Source organism: Xenopus laevis, chromosome 6S (genome assembly GCF_017654675.1).
Source record: "Xenopus laevis strain J_2021 chromosome 6S, Xenopus_laevis_v10.1, whole genome shotgun sequence".
Lineage (NCBI taxonomy): Eukaryota > Metazoa > Chordata > Amphibia > Anura > Pipidae > Xenopus > Xenopus laevis.
This window is the reverse complement of record NC_054382.1, coordinates 93,405,286-93,421,918: the sequence shown is the minus strand read 5'-3', so window position 1 is coordinate 93,421,918 and position 16,633 is coordinate 93,405,286. Positions and strand designations below refer to the sequence as shown.

General features: G+C 37.0%; 2 protein-coding genes across 3 annotated transcripts in view; one reads left to right on the top strand and one right to left on the bottom strand.

The window, feature by feature from the left end:
- mettl4.S (methyltransferase like 4 S homeolog) overlaps positions 1-2,932 on the bottom strand; it is a 66,663-nt gene extending 63,731 nt beyond the window's left edge. The window contains exon 1 of one of the 2 annotated variants that reach the window (XM_018223646.2): positions 2,785-2,932. The gene's annotated coding sequence lies outside the window, so the exon portion shown is untranslated. Of the gene's footprint in view, positions 1-1,561; positions 2,325-2,784 lie in introns of those variants that run through there. The other variant, XM_018223647.2, reaches the window with a different exon arrangement.
- A 7,418-nt stretch (positions 2,933-10,350) lies between these two features.
- On the top strand, positions 10,351-15,328 carry LOC108695257 (structural maintenance of chromosomes flexible hinge domain-containing protein 1-like). Its single transcript, XM_041568298.1, has 4 exons — positions 10,351-10,541; positions 11,784-11,943; positions 14,193-14,275; positions 14,363-15,328. Exons 2-4 carry the CDS (start codon positions 11,799-11,801, stop codon positions 14,621-14,623), a joined length of 489 nt encoding a protein of 162 aa, XP_041424232.1. The 5' UTR covers positions 10,351-10,541; positions 11,784-11,798; the 3' UTR covers positions 14,624-15,328.
- Positions 15,329-16,633: the final 1,305 nt, after the last annotated feature.

Here is a 16,633-nt window from a genome sequence, read left to right as displayed (position 1 = left end):
TTTATGTTCAGGTGCAGGGAGTTGCAAGAGAATAAATGCAGCTGTTCTGGAACAATTTAAGACCAGGTGCAGGGAGTTGCAAGGGAAAATGCAGCTGTTGTGGAACAATTTATGACCAAGTGTAGGGAGTTGCAAGGGAATAAATGCAGCTGATGTTCTGGAATTGTATGACATATAATACCAGATGCGGGGAGTTACATAGGAAACCCAAAAGATGCTGATTGCTTTTTGTATACAGCATAATACTGTGTAGAAAATGACTGTTATTTACACTAACTGCCCCTAGAAAAGAATAAAATACTTTCAGTAGCAAGGTTATGTTTTTAATTACTGACTTTATCAAAGGGGACCGCTCCAGTTTACACTCCCATTTGCTGCTCCAATCGGGTGCTCTGTCCGCAGCGTCCCCGCTGCGGAAACTCACATAGACCTCAAAAAGAAAAGGACGGCACTCCGGTGCATGGAATATGCTTTTATTCCAGTTTGAAACTAGGATCCAACGCCCTACGCGTTTCGGGTAGTTTCAAACTGGAATAAAAGCATATTCCATGCACCGTAGTGCCGTCCTTTTCTTTTTGAGGTCTATGTATGTTTTTAATTATACAGCAGTTTGCTTCAGTTTTTTCCAGTCATAGCAGGGCAAGGGAGAGGAACAAACAGTGAAGAAAGGGGGTAGGAGGAAGTAAAACAAACAGTGCAGAGAGGGGTTAAATAAACAGGGCAGAGAGGGAGAGAAACAAACGTTGAATTTTTTGCAACTTCCTTCTATTACACTCCTCTAACTGGGCTTAAGTGAATAATAAACTAATTTGAGTATTATATTAATAAAACAAATATCACCATATCTGAAGTGCCACACTACTAGTGTAATTATTTATAATAAAGTGCATTGTGCAAATGATGTAAAGAGAAATCTCCTCTACCTGTATAGTAGTATGCACAATCACCAGACCAGCAGGAGGTAAATACCAAGCAATATTATATTCCGAACTGGAATCATGAGGTGCAGAGTTATTATACCTTCACCAAATGCATAGTTCCCAACATTTGAAAACAGAAGGACCGGAAAAAATCTGCCTTGCAGTGTGGTGAAATTTTGCCATGCCCACTTTTGATCACTCCTCTAAATACCACACCCATTTCACCAAAACACACACCAGATGTATAATTACGTCAGAAAATGGGTAATCAGCATATATTAAGCCAAGGCTTGCCAGTAAAAGACACTGTAAAAAATGCAGATGAGCACTCCACTAACCACAAACAAGTAAAATCCCTGAAAAATGTCCAATGACAAGCCCATTCACTCTAGACAACCCAGTAACATAATTGTACAAATGGCCATTGAACACACTCCATTTACCCAGGACAAGCAGGTAAGATCAGTGATCACGGCCCGGCGCAGGGCAAGTGTTAGCTAAATGTCCTGAAACCCTTAAGCACACCCAACTGAAGCAATCTTCCTCCACTGGTCATCCCTCTAGTCATTACCGCCACCAAACTCTCCAGTGATACCTGTCTGTCTGCACCAGGTTAGTGTTGCACAAACACAAAAACATACTTTTTGCCAATTGTCTTATTTAGGAAATCTTAGATGTCCTTCAAGGTAAATACAAGTCTCCAAGAAAATATTCCTAGTGATAGTGAAAAAGAGCGAACAATATTCAAACAAAAGGGGTGGACCGTGACATAAAAGGGGCGGGCTGTGATGTAAAAGGGAGGTGGAGCCACAGCACATGATGGCCAGAAGGTGGAGAAAAGGTAAGTTTTGAGGGGATTGGGGGCGGGCCAAGGGCTTTTGTTAGGGGTATTCAAATCTACCGGCAGCTACATTGCCGGTAAATATGTAATGTTGGTAAATTTGGAATTAGTTTACCTGGCAACTAAAAATGATGGTTGATCCATCAACCCTACTTGGTAGGTGTTTTACCAGCTAGGCTGCTAAAATACCGGCCGGTTGGCAACCCTAGTTACCAGAGTGCGGAATCTATTAGCCAACACTTTTGGTTGGGGATATTATTTGCCAACAGGTGCCCTTTAAGGTATCCGATTACAGAACATTGCAGGTCCTGAGCATTGTGGATAATAAATAAACAGGTAGATGGAGATATTGATAGTATAACTGTAACAAGAGCCAGATTGAATACTTCAGGTTTCTATTGAATGTTACACAGCAGCTGCACGTGTTACTTCCTGTATTTTCTGGAGGGGCCTTGTTTCCCTGCAACGCTTGCCTACTACTAGCTTGGTAAAGGCTGACCAACTACACAGCCAAGGGACCAAAATAAGCCCTCGCTTACTGCCACCAGACAGCAACCCATTCCATTCCGCGCCCGCAGAACTGCGTTCCAGGGCGGACGTGACGTCACGGGCCCGCTTTTGAACCTCTTGCCGGGATCTTTTAACGTTTCCCTGTATAGTCACGGAGACACTCAAAAAGCGAGGGAATAAGACATTTCTATCCTTGCCTCTGCCACCGGGGTGCCTAGCTACCGGCCCTAAACATGGAGAGTCACCTCCCGGGTCTTAATAGCGGCTTAAAGAGCGGCCGCGTGGTGACTGTGTTTGATAGGCGCCGGGAGCAAACAGAGTACGGAGAGAAAATAGTGAGCGTATGTAGCGGCGGTGCCTATGCCGAATTCCGTGCAGATATGTGCCAGGTGGGTAGTGCGCGCTGTGTGGGAGGGTTGCGCGCATTTTCTTTATGAAAAGAAACACGCGGCGGAGGGAGTTCGTGCGTGGAGCTGCACTTCGGCTGCACGTGTTCCATTCGCTGTCACTCACCGGATAAGGAACGTGTACTCGTTGCGTTCTCCTGTCAGATTCTTTTAGTGGAATATCTAGCAACCAATGGCTGCCTGCTGTTTTCTAGGAGGACTTAACCCAATCACAGACAAGTAGCTTGTTGTGCTCAATAAAAACGCTAGAGGGCCCAGGTTATGGTAGAAGGCACAAGCTCATTCTGCTGCTCCCTGAGATTTTCAGACGTCAACTGGAGTAAAGTGAATAACTGTTTTTAGTGTTCCTCTGTATCCCTGGATGGTCTCAAGGGGGTGGGCCTTAGTGCACCCCAAATCCTGCCACTGCACCCCAGCATCCCACAAGCAGCCAAATAGTGTTGGGGACAAGGATTAACTTGTAGTACAACAATAACAGGATAGTGGCAGGTTTGTAATTTCAGCTTTTGTCATACTGGAGTCCCAATCAAACCCATAACACCGTGGCTGCAGAACTCTGAACCCAAAACTTTAGGGAAAACACCTTGGCTGTTGTAGGCCATAAGTATGTGTTTGACAGACTTTTTTCCTCGCATTGACTGAACAGGAAATTATACGCTGTACCTGGTTAAGAACAGGTAATCCTTATGACAAAAAGGTAAACTGACTTTTGTGTCCTTGGCCTTGTTCAAGGGATTTGTGGAGATGGTAGCAAAGATTTGTCGATGGATCATTGATAGGTTCTTCAACAGGAGAGAGAGAGTCACAGGAACATACCTTAAAGGACAAGGAAAGGCAAAAAAATAAAATCCCATTTTTACTTTCTTTAATGAAAAAGAAACCTCCAATATACTTTAATTAAAAAATGTGTACCGTTTTATAAGAAACCTGACTGTATGCAGTGCAATTCTGCCTTCATTTACTGCTGTGGATAGGAATTGTCAGATGGTCCCTAACTGCTAATCATACTTATGAACAGCAGGGGGAGCCCCCGCCTTACTTACCAGCCATGCAGAACTCAAGCAGCTTTGTTTATGACGATCCCTAAGCAGCCCAGACCACACTGAGCATGTGCAGAGTCAGGGAAAGATGTTTAACAAAATTACAAGATGACAGCCCCCTGTGGCCAACTTTGAAAGCATAAATTATTTGTTTGATTAGGCTTTGTGGTGCAGTAAGTTCATGCTTATGTTTAGTATACAAAATACAGCATTTCCAGCCTTATTCTATTTTAGACTTTCCTTGTCCTTTAAAATCATAATACTGGACCTGTTGGTAATGGTGAAACTGTGTCAAGTTTGAAGTACTGGATCATTGCTGCTATTAAGAATCTGACATTTTAGGCAGGTGTAATACTTTCAGTATATAAAATATGGCATATTTAGCACTAAAGGCAATTTGGTTAGTTTTCCCTGTACTTAATATCTACCTGTAAATAAACTAAATTGTTTCAACGACAAATTGCTTGGTCTACAGATTAGTATATTTGACCATATCTTGTATGTTGGCTTTAGACATAAATGAATAATTTGTGGTGTACACCTTAACTCCAGACAATGTAGTAAATGGGGGGAGTAACCCACACAGCTGTAGCAGAAATTTTTCTACTCTGGTGTTCCCTTCATAGTTCCACTATTCGTACCTCAAGAGCACTCATTGTGCAGTTGCTAGCCTATGACCCATTAGTCGGTGAGACATTTTTTCTCATCCAGAGGGCACAGAACCAGTCAACTAAATTTTGTAGCTACATACCATACATAATGCAACGGCCTCATCTACAGAATACAACCTTTTGTCTGGATTGTCTAATCATTGTTTACATACATTGATCAGAAACCAGAAAAAAAGTCACCTATAAAAAGAAGGAAGTTAACTTATAGGACAACTATACCCCCCGAACAATGTAGGTCTCTATAAAAAGATATTGCATAAAACCGCTCATGTGTAAAACCCTGCAAGTTCTTGGTTAGAAATTTTAATATTCAATGCTTGTGTTTTACTCAAGTTGATTTTATACCACGACACCTGGTAAAACTCAATTGACTCAAGTCAACCCCAGATGCCTAAATAGGACCCAGGACCTAAATAGAATTTTTGAAGTATCCCAGTGAATCCTGTCAAACGCCTTCTCCGCATCCAAAGAGAGTAGTGTCGTTGGGTATTTATATTGTTTCACCATGTGTAGGAAGTTATGAATTTTCCTAGCATTATCTGAACTTGACGTCCTAATATAAAGTCAACCTGATCCGTATTTATGAGGAAGGGCATGATCCTCTAAAGTCAAGGATATTGGTCTATAATTCTGACAAACGTCTGGTGATTTTCCTATCTTGGGGATCAAGGAAATATGTGCCTGTAAAAACTAAGGATGCACCAAAGCCACTATTTTGGATTCGGCCTAACCCCCGAATCCTTTGCGAAAGATTCAGCCGAATACCGAACTGAATCCAAATCTAAATTTGCATATGCAAATTAGGGATGGGAAGGGGGAAAACATTTTTTATTTCCTTGTTTTGTGGCAAAAACTTGCGCGATTTCCCTCCCCACCCCTAATTTGCATATGCGAATTAGGATTTGGATTTGGTTCGTCCTGGCAGAAGGATTCGGCCAAATCCTACTGAAAATTCAGAATCCCGAACCAAATCCTGAATTCGGTACATCCCTAGTAAAAACTCTGGGTTAATGTGTCCTGTTTCTATTATGTTCCGGAAAAGGTTTAAAAGATGTGGAATAAGTACGGTAGCTCTTTATATACCTTATAATAGATGTTTGTAAAGCCACCTGGACCTGGTGCCTTCACTGGTATTAATATCTTAATTGGCTGGGTTATTTCTGTGATGGTAATTGGTGCATTTAACACTTCGTTTTGCTCTTGTGTGGGTTGTGGTAATTTACAAGAGTTTAGTTTTACAGAAATTTTAATATTGTGATCCATAAGGAAGGTTATTCTGTATTGGGCTTGTCTAGCTCTGAGTTGGGCTGCTAGAAGTCTGTTTGCTTTTTTACTCGTAGGGGCATATTAATCAAGGGTCGAATTTCGAATTGAAAAAACTTTGAAATTCAAAAAGACCAACCAAAATTAAGAAGAAGTATTTTATGGATCGAATAGGTCAGTTTTTGCTCGAATAGGTCCACATTCGGCCAAATTCGAATCGAAGGAATAGCGCATTCGATCAAATTTGATTCTAAGTTTTTCCCAAAAAAAACTTTGATTTTTCAAAGTCCACCAATTGACTCCAAATAGGTTCTAGGAGGTCCCTCATAGGCTACAACAGCACATTTGGCAGGTTTTATATGGGGAATGGTGAGAGTTAGATTTTTAAAGAGACATTACATATATTTTGATATTCTACCTGTTGAATTTTTTGCAAATCCGAATAGAATTTGGACTATTCCCTAGTCAACGTTCATTTTGTTTACTTTCCCTTTGTTTATGTAGTATATTTAAGACAGAGACATTTTGTGCATACTGCTACTGAAAAATGCCTTACCCTTTAAACAAAACAGGGATTGTTTGTCCATATATTGCAATATATTTAAGCTGGCCAACTACGTCAAAGTCATCCCATATCTGGCCAGTCCTACGCTTAATTTTCATCTGATTCATTAAGAATTCTATTGCTTCATTATACATTTTACAAAGGGACTAAGTTTTACCTGCAGTATGCACAAAATTTCTCTGTCTTAAATATATTGATAATGGGTTGAGTGCAGAGGACTCTTGTATTTGTCTGTATGTATTTTGTGGTCACAGCCTCATTGCACCCCCGCCTAATGGTTTTAAAAATTAGTGGTGAGCACAACTTTCCCTTGTTTGTTATAGTTATAGAGGAGCAGTGACCAGCTCCATGTTGTAGCTCCCACCCCTCCCAGCTATAGTCAGGTGATCCCACTGGTGTCTAATAAAAGGGCAGCCAAGTTTGGGAGTTTTACTTTGAAAGCAGCAAGTAAGTTGCAGGTAAAACTTAGTCCCTGTGTAAAATGTATAATGAAGCAATAGAATTCTTAATGAATCAGATAAAATTGAGCATAGGACTGGCCAGATATGGGATGACTTTGACGTAGTTGGCCATCTTAAATATATTGCAATATATGGACAAACAATCCCCGTTTTGTTTAAAGGGTAAGACCTTTTCAGTAGCAGTATGCACAAAATGTCTCTGTCTTAAATATATTGATAATGGGTTGAGTGCAGAGGACTCTTGTATTTGACTTTGTATCAGCAGCCATCTGTCCTTAGCCTGCCTCCTCCAAACCCCACTATTCCCTGCACATGTGATTTCAATAAGGAATGGAACATCACAGTGCAATGCATTGTGGGATGTGTAGTTCCTGCATGTTGTCTGTAAACTGTGGAGAAGTTGTTACAATTTGTTACATCAGTGTTTAGTCCCTCCTTCCCTGCCAGGATTTCAAATGATGCATTTATTCACTTTTTGAAGAAACCGGTAACTATGATGGATATATTAGGGGTTTCAGTGTTATGTGGGCCTCTTTATCAAATTTTGGTTTGGAAGCCAGAGTTCCTGTTTTATTCATTTTGGGGGTAAAGATTTCCTTTAAATCTTGAAGATTTCCTTTAAATCTTGAAGATTTCCTTTAAATCTTGAATATTTACTATTGGTTTACAATATTTTGTGTTTTTTTTGCATTATTTAGCATTTTTTTTTTTTTTTAGCATTTCTGCAGTGTGGAATTTCAGCAGCTTTCTGGTGGCAACCAGCTGCTGGTTTAAATGGCAGACTGGAAGATGAATAGGATAAGGGAAATATAAGTATCACAAAATAACAATAATGTCAAAATTGTAGCCTCCATGCATATAAGAAAATGTGTCATTTTTTTTTATAATCAAAGTCTGTTTGCTTGATTGGATTTTCTTTATGGGTTTGTACACTGTATGACCAAATGCAATGAAACTTCAAACATTGGGTCCCCACATGAACTGTATATCATGTTATTTAATTTGAACACAAAATTCAACAAAGCTTTTTAGGAACTGTACTTGCATCTGGGGAAGATAAGCAACTACTTTGGGCTTGAAAATCATTCGTCTATTGGCCTGTCATTCTGTCTTCCTAATCAAATATCACAAATACTTGGGTAAGATCAAATGCACACAACAGGGGATTTTCTAAAGTTCAGAACTTAAATCTGCAATTGGTTTACCCCAAAATCACGTCTGTTCATCTGACCAATCAGACTGCCCACTTCACAGTATTGTGGATCTACTCAGATAGTGATCTGAGTTAGCTCTAATATATCTGATAGCAAAGGGAGCCCCCCAGAAGATATATTGGACCTGTCTATCAAAATCTGGCCCTTAATTCAGCATGTAGAGAGAATGAAAAGAGATGAAAGGAGTGGAGTCACTTGATTTCAGAAGCTCTGAATTCTAGTTATACAGGAATTTTTTCACTAGGTATGAATTTGCAACGAAATTCCACATTTTGCTACCTGCAATTTTTTTTTCCAAAACTGGCAAAAATTTGCTTCGAGAAATTTCACTGTGACAAAACAGTTGTCACGCAGAATTGTCGTTGAGACAAAAAAGTTGCCATAAGAAAAAACACCCTATTGAGATTATTGCATTTGAAAAATAGTTGCAGAGACAAAAAAAAGTCGGAGACAAAAAAGTTAAAAAGCATAAATATTCAGTGAGTGAGAAAAAATTGCTATGCTCATAAAAATTGTCGCACATAAAAAAATTGTCTCTTGTTGACTTCAGTGTGCTTTGTGCATTTTTCACCATTTCACAATTCTTTTAGCAGTTCTGTGAATTTTTCAGCGAAAGGGGACAGATTCCCTTATTACTACTGAATTATGTTTTCAGAGTTACAGAATTGGTAATTTTTTATATTTAGAAACTTTATTCCCATGGTAGAAAGATTATACATGTATGGGACCTGTTATCCACAATGCTCGAGACCTGGTGTTTTTGGGATAAGGGATCTTTCTGTAATTTGGATCTCTATACCATGTCTACTTAAAAATCATTTAAACATTAAATAAACCCACTAAGATTGTTTTAGCTCCAATTGATTTTTTGGACAGACAATATCAAAGGCTATTGTGATACTAAGCTCTATAGTTAGTATAGGTATGGGTATTTAGAATTTAATTAAAAGTAGGGATGGGTGTATGTATGGATGCTGGGTTTTCATTTGGAGGGGTTGAACTTGATGGACTTTGTCTTTTTTCAACCCAATTTAACTATGTAACTATGTAAGGGTCATTAAAATCCTAGCTGGAATCAAGCACAAAGTACTTATTACAGAGAAAAATAGGATTATTATGGAAGATTGCCTTTTCATAATTCAGAGATTTCTGGCTAATGGGTTTCCGGAAAATGGATACCATACCTGTATCAAATTTTCATTTTTTCATTCAGCAGTTAATGCTAGAATGACTCATGGGTCAATTTAATTTGTTAAAGGAAAACTATACCCCCAAAATGAACACTTAAGCAACAGATAGTTTATATCAAATTGAATGACATATTAAAGAATCTTACCAAACTGGAATATATATTTACATAAATAATGCCCTTTTACATCTCTTGCCTTGAACCACCATTTCGTGACTCTATCTGTGCTGCCTCAGAGATCACCTGACCAGAAATACTACAACACTAACTGAAACAGGAAGAAGTGAGGAAGCAAAAGTCAGAACTCTGTCTGTTAATTGGCTCATGTGACCTTACATGTGGTTTGTATGTGTGCACAGTGAATCTTACGATCTCAGGGGGCGGCCCTTATTTTTTTAAAATGTCAATTTTCTATTTATGATTACCCAATGGCACAGACTACTAAAAAAGTATATTATTATGATAATGGTTCATTTACATGAAGCAGGGTTTTACACATGAGCTGTTTTACTCAGTATCTTTTAATAGAGACCTACATTGTTTGGGGGGTATAGTTTTCCTTTAAAGGAATACTTTCATGGGAAAAGTATCCGTTAATAGTGATTCATTCTGCACTGAAAGTTTTCAAAAGAGCAAACATATTTTTTTTTTTATATTTACTTTTTGAAATCTGACATGGGGCTAAACATAGTCAGTTTCCCAGCTGCCCCCAGTCATGTGACTTGTGCTCTGATAAACTTCAGTCACTCTTTACTGCAAGTTGGAGTGATATCACCCTCTCCCTTACCCACTCAGCAGCCTAACAGAACAATGGGAAGCTAACCAGATAGCAGCTCCCTAACACAAGATAACGGATCCCGGTAGATATAAGAACAGCACTCAATAGAAAAATCCAGGTCCCACTGTGACACATTCAGTTACATTGAGTAGGAGAAACAACAGCCTGCCAGAAAGTAGTTCCATCCTAAAGTGCTGGCTCTTTCTGAAAGCACATGACCAAACAAAATGACCTGAGATGGCTGCCTACACACCAATATTACAAATGAAAAAAAAATACACTTGGTTCAGGAATGAAATTTTATATGTTAGAGTGAATTATTTGCAGTGTAATTTAGAAATAAAAATCATATCATAAAAATCATATCATAAAAATCATAACAGAATACCTTTAAGTTAAAAGCTAGAGAATACATTTCATATATCAATTTAAATTGAATGTAGTTCATTCCATGCATTAAACCTGTTTATAAGGGGGTATGTAAAAATCATCTTCTATACTTTTATTGTGTTTTATATGTTTAAGTAAGATTATGAGAAATAAGTTCTATATTTAATTTGTTTGTTTTTTTTCAATAATATCCTTTCTTCTTTGATACTAAAGGCTTTTGGCATCAACACAGATGAACAGTTACAAATAGGAACCGTTACAAATAGGAAACCAGTCACCCATATAAACTTTGGTAAGTTTTAGTGATATTTTGGTCACTCAAATACTTTATCCTCAAATTAGATATGTTCCTATAAAACCCATAGGAAAGTTTTAGTATCAACTTTTTTCTGTTTAAAAACCAAGGCCCCCTAGCCCAGCATTACTTACTTCAGGGGACACTCGGTCACAGTTTATGGTCCTTTTTTTACTCTGTGAATCAAGCAAAACTTCCACAAGGAACGCGCTGCCCCCAGCCCAGAGTGATTGAAGAAAACTGTGTGGTGTCTACATCTCTCTTTCCCATTACCAACTGCAGGTATCACTGGGCTGGGGTGGCATGGGGGCATTTTTAAACAAAAAAAGTTAAATAAAAGTTGATCTCTAAACTTCCCCAGTATGACTGACCAGTAGATTATTATAGGAATGTGTCAGTATCACTTTAATGCATAAAATCACTTAATCTAACAAGAACCAAAATAATTTAATACAGTAACCAGGACAGATCTTTAGAAGGCATCATGGCATTACTTTTTTACTAATAAGTTATCTATGTATAAAAGGGACATAGCTTTGCCTTATACTATACTTTATTTGTCAGTGCATATTACTGAAATGCTTATTACCTTTTAAAAAACATCTTTAAATAGAGCTCCACTTTATTACTCTCTCCAGTGTATTTGTCTTGAAATGAGCAGTAGTTGTTTCAGGAGATGGTTATCCCTTGTGATTCACATATCAAATGTAAGGAGTAGTAGCTTGTCCCTGCCTGCCAGCATCAGGAGTGACAAGGGGGTGCATGGAGAGTGCAGCAGCAAAGTTACTGCTAGAGTTGTATTAATAATGCAGAAGAACTAATATACTTAAGCACAGTGGTGTCCATAGGCAGCAGTTCAGAAGATGGCATGGGAACTCCTCCATATTCAACCCAAACACTTTTTTTCATTTTTCACTCAACCATGTCTGGAATTGTGTGTTGCACCCTCACACCAAGCACTTTATATTCTTCTTTTCATGCAAATTTATGGGCTGGGTGTGCTTGAGACCCATGTAGTTTTGGCTTGTGGTGTCCTGGATTAGGTGTGTTTATATAGAAGCTGAATTAATTTCGAACTGCTCTGTATAGGAATGAGTGAAGCATAACACTGATCTCTGTTAATATACATTGACTTTATAACTATTCAAAGTCTTTTTAGTGTTTAATGCAGACTGTGTAGAAATGGCTTCTTTGCAGCTGCCTGTATGCTATGTCTTATGTCCTCTTGTGCCTTTGTAGATCTGATTGTTCAAGATGGTGTCACTTTATATCTTCTTAAATCACCAGACCAATTGCTGTTTTCTCCAACCAAAGAAAAAATTTACTTTTTACCACATTATGATACTGGTTAAAAGTGGAATGTATGAATATTATGCTAGTGAAGGACAAAATCCATCACGTAAGTCTTTCTTTCTTTCTTTCTTTCTTTCTTTCTTTCTTTCTTTCTTTTTTTTTTTCCTTTTCACGTACTAGTAGTCTTTAAAGTTTTACATATCTGGGTTATATATATATATATATATATATATATATATATATATATATATATATATATATATATTGTGCAAATGACCAGCAACTCCAGGGATTTCTGTGAAAAATTCTTTATATAATTAAATGTGCAGTACAGCCAACGTGACGTTTCGGTCCAATCTAGGACCTTTCTCAAGGCAACTCCACCCTATACCCATAGGGGTATAAGTAGCCAATAGTGATGAATCAATTAAGGAAATTACATCATCAAAAAGTGACAAGTGCTATAAAGTAATAATGTTACCATTTAAATATCTAAAAATGGATAAAAATTACATTAATCTGTCAAAGTGCTCACTGTGATAAATAGAATAATATTAAAATACAATAGCAGATACCTAAAACGTTAAAATTCATGGTGGTGCTCGAAATTATGAAGAACATCGTACTATATAATATGCGATATCTTGAGAAATATATATAGAAAACCCAAAAGTATCCATCCCACTGTATATCTATATATTTATATATTTAACAAACAAGGGAAAGTTGTGCTCACCACTAGTTTTTAAAAACATTAGGCGGGGGTGCAATGAGGGTGTGACCACAAAATACATATAGACAAATACAAGATTCCTCTGCACTCAACCCATTATCAATATATTTAAGACAGAGACATTTTGTGCATACTGCTACTGAAAAATGCCTTACCCTTTAAACAAAACAGGGATTGTTTGTCCATATATTGCAATATATAAAACGTATTCGTCCCTTTTATAAAATGTATAATTAAACCATAGAATTCTTAATGAATCAGATGAAAATTGAGCATAGGACTGGCCAGATATGGGATGACTTTGACGTAGTTGGCCAGCTTAAATATATTGCAAATATATTGTATTTGTCTATATGTATTTTGTGGTCACACCCTCATTGCACCCCCGCCTAATGTTTTTAAAAACTAGTGGTGAGCACAACTTTCCCTTGTTTGTTATAGTTCTACAAGAGCAGTGACCAGCTCTATGTTGTAGCTCCCACCCCCTCCAACTATAGTCAGGTGATCCCACTGGTGTCTAATAAAAGGGCAGCCAAGTTTGGGAGTTTTACTTTGAAAGCAGCTAGTAAGTTGCAGGTAAAACGTATTCGTCCCTTTTATAAAATGTATAATTAAACCATAGAATTCTTAATGAATCAGATGAAAATTGAGCATAGGACTGGCCAGATATGGGATGACTTTGACGTAGTTGGCCAGCTTAAATATATTGCAATATATGGACAAACAATCCCTGTTTTGTTTAAAGGGTAAGGCATTTTTCAGTAGCAGTATGCACAAAATGTCTCTGTCTTAAATATATTGATAATGGGTTGAGTGCAGAGGAATCTTGTATTTGTCTATTTATATATTTAAATATTTATCGGAGGCCAAGCTATTTTACGTTACACATCATTTAAATTAAATTAAGTTAAATATTCCCAAATGGCAATAGTAGTAATCCAAAACAAAACAAAATCAAATATAGAAATGAGAATATAGAACTGGGAATAGGTATATGAAGCTTACTGTGCACCCGGGTAATCGATGCGATACGGTGTGCCACCCAGACGAATACAGATATATATATATATATTATATATTCCTGTTTGGTAAGATTCTTTAATATGTCACTTAGTATGATATAAACTAGCTTTTGCTTAGATATTCATTTTGGGGGTAAAGTGTGCGAGTTCTCTATATTTAATATGTTTTTTTGCATTGGTTGCTTCCCCCCCCCACCCACAATAGTTTCTTATTCTTTTAAAATAAAATGTTTGGCAGGTTTTAAGTGGTGAACATATTTCTTTTAAAAAAAATTAAAAATGAAAAGTTTCTAGAAACAAAGAAAAAAAAAAAAAAAAGGAAAGTAAGACACCATATTGTACAACTTCTAGTTGATTTCTTACCAGGAATGCTGCAGTTGATGTCAGTATTGACCTAACTGTCTGCAAAAAAAAAAAAAAACATCTTGAATTTTTAATAAATTATAACCATAGTGTTTGGATTGTCAATGTGCCAATATTCTTTAATTTCTGCTTGGATTCTAAATTATAATACAAATAAAAATTACTTATTCTAGTTATGGTTGGTAGCATTTTTACAATTTGTATTAACTGACTTTTATTTAATTTTTTTTTATGAAGCATTTGCCCTGGCTGAGTTAATAGACAACTCATTGTCAGCCACTGCCCAGAATCCAGGTGTCCGAAACATACAGATAAGACTGGTGAGGCGTTTTCGTTTTGCTAAAATCTATTAAGATATGGTTAATAATTTATTTAATACTTTAATTTTCACAAATTGTTTCCTTTAGCTTTTTGATGAGACTCAGGGAAAACCAGCCGTTGTTGTTATTGATAATGGAAAAGGAATGAACTCAACACAGCTTAAAAACTGGGCCATATACCGCCTGTCAAAGTTTACAAGGGGTGCTGCTGCCTTAAGGTTAGGGTATATGAATTGTTTTAATTCTGTTACTGATATCAACTGTTTATATGCTTCTTTCCATGATTTGAGGTTCTATCATGTTAAGGGTTATGGCACAATTTTAAATGACGAAATGATGGCAATTTGAAATTGCTGATCACTGTGTTTTTCGAATGATAATTGCGTGTCAGAAATAGCATCAAGGCATTTAGGCTATTGCTGTTTAAAGTGAGTGGCAATTAAGTGAGATTTAAATGCAGAACTTAGGCTGGGGTCAGAGAGCCTTTCATTAGATGCATAACAGGACTAATTATTAGGTTCCTTAAATGTGGGTATTTAAATGTGCATATGTTAAACTGCATGCCAAATGCAAAATACATATCAATATATGTGTTTTAATATGCAGAGAACAGCATCTTCATTAGATTTACTACTCATACTACTAAGTTAGCAAGGCCCTCATCTTGACCGTTATTACCCTACCAATCACCTCAGCCCTTTGGGCGGTGGGCCCTGCTAACAAGTAGAGTTGGGCTCCAATGAAAAATAATCCTGGAACCTGATCACACCCCAGTCTGCCCTAGCAAAGACTCAAAATCTCTGAATAATGGGATTGCCATCTCTCATAGGCAAATCTAAATCTGCAAGATGTTAATATAGTGCTACTTTTCCCCAGGCTGGTGTATTTTTCCTAAAAGTAGCACCAGTTTAATGAAAAAACATTTGCAATTTAATTCACTGGTGTGTTTCCTTATTTGGTGTGTTATTTATACATGTGCATCTTTTCTGTTTATTTTCTTTGTTTTTCTGACTTTTTATTACTGATCCTTCTATTTAGGCCTCTCCTATTCATATTCCAGTCCCTTATTCAAATCAATGCATGGTTGCTAGGGTTATTTGGACCCTAGCAACCGAAATGCAATTTGAAGAACTGCTGAATAAAAAGCTAAATAACTCAAAAACTTTCAATAATAAAAAATGAAAACCAATTACAAATTGTCTCAGAATATCACTCTCTACATCATAAGAAAAGCTATCTCAAAGGTGAACAACCCCTTTAATAATCATCATCTATCATTATCTTTTTTTTTCAAAATAAATTTAGAGAAGGCATATTTTCTTTAATAATCATCCACAACCCCCCTTTTTTTAAAGATCATAACTAAAACTGCAGATTCACAAGATGTTCATGAATTTGTTCTTTCTAAAGAAGATTTTGAGAAGAAAGAAAAAAGTTTAATGGTTTATACTTCTTCTCCTGGCCACACGTGTGATAGGTGTATTAGGTATACTGTGTAGTAGGTGAGCCCGAAAGTACAATGCCACAATAAGTACTAAAACCAACTTTATGTAACTTAAAAAAAACAGTTAACCCCAAAATATCATATATGTATTTGGAAAGGTTAATTCTTTAAAAATGTCTAGCTTCACAATTATTTTAAGTATTTATTTTTTAATCAAGTCAAAGGTAAGTTTACAACAGCTTAAACTATGTGCATCTTTTGGGGAGAAACACAGTATGTCCTAAGTACAAATCTCTTGTATTGCAAAAGTAAAATAATGTACCAAAGACATATACAGGACTGGAGACATGAATAAAGTTTCTTTCTAGTTTCTATGGTTTACACTAATAGCCATGCACAAAAAAAAAAACTGATCATGCCTCATACAGTATAACAACCCGGATGTCTTATAGTATTGATAAGTAGTCATATTAACTACATCTTTCTACGTTGAACAATAAATTATGTCACACGGGAGCTCAGTTAACATAAAGTGAAAGCAATTTCTCTCAAAATAATGGAAACGTTGTTTCCCACAGCTGCTTATTAGGTCTCCATTTGGCATTACATGTTCCCCTTAAGAGTTGTTTGGTTAAATAGGACTTCTAGAAAATGGCATTACTGTATTTTAGAGCATATTGGCTAACAATTTTCCAAATAATAAATCTGATACCTTTTAATTAGGGATGCACCGAATCCAGGATTCGGTTCGGAATTCGGCCAGGATTCAGCCTTTTTCAGCAGGATTCGGATTCGTCCAAATCCTTCTGCAAGGCAGAACCGAATCCTAATTTGCATATGCAAATTAGGGACGGGTGTGAAATTGCGTGACTTTGTCACAAAACAAGGAAGTAACATTTTGTCCCCTTCTCACT

What these genes read in the sequence shown, in the direction of transcription:
- LOC108695257 (XM_041568298.1), top strand. Translation starts at nt 11,799, where the DNA reads ATGGTGTCACTTTATATCTTCTTAAATCACCAGACCAATTGCTGTTTT. An exon ending in TGAAGGACAAAATCCATCAC is followed by an intron (nt 11,944 to 14,192) that starts GTAAGTCTTTCT and finishes TTTTTTATGAAG; the next exon opens with CATTTGCCCTGGCTGAGTTA. An exon ending in GAAACATACAGATAAGACTG is followed by an intron (nt 14,276 to 14,362) that starts GTGAGGCGTTTT and finishes TGTTTCCTTTAG; the next exon opens with CTTTTTGATGAGACTCAGGG.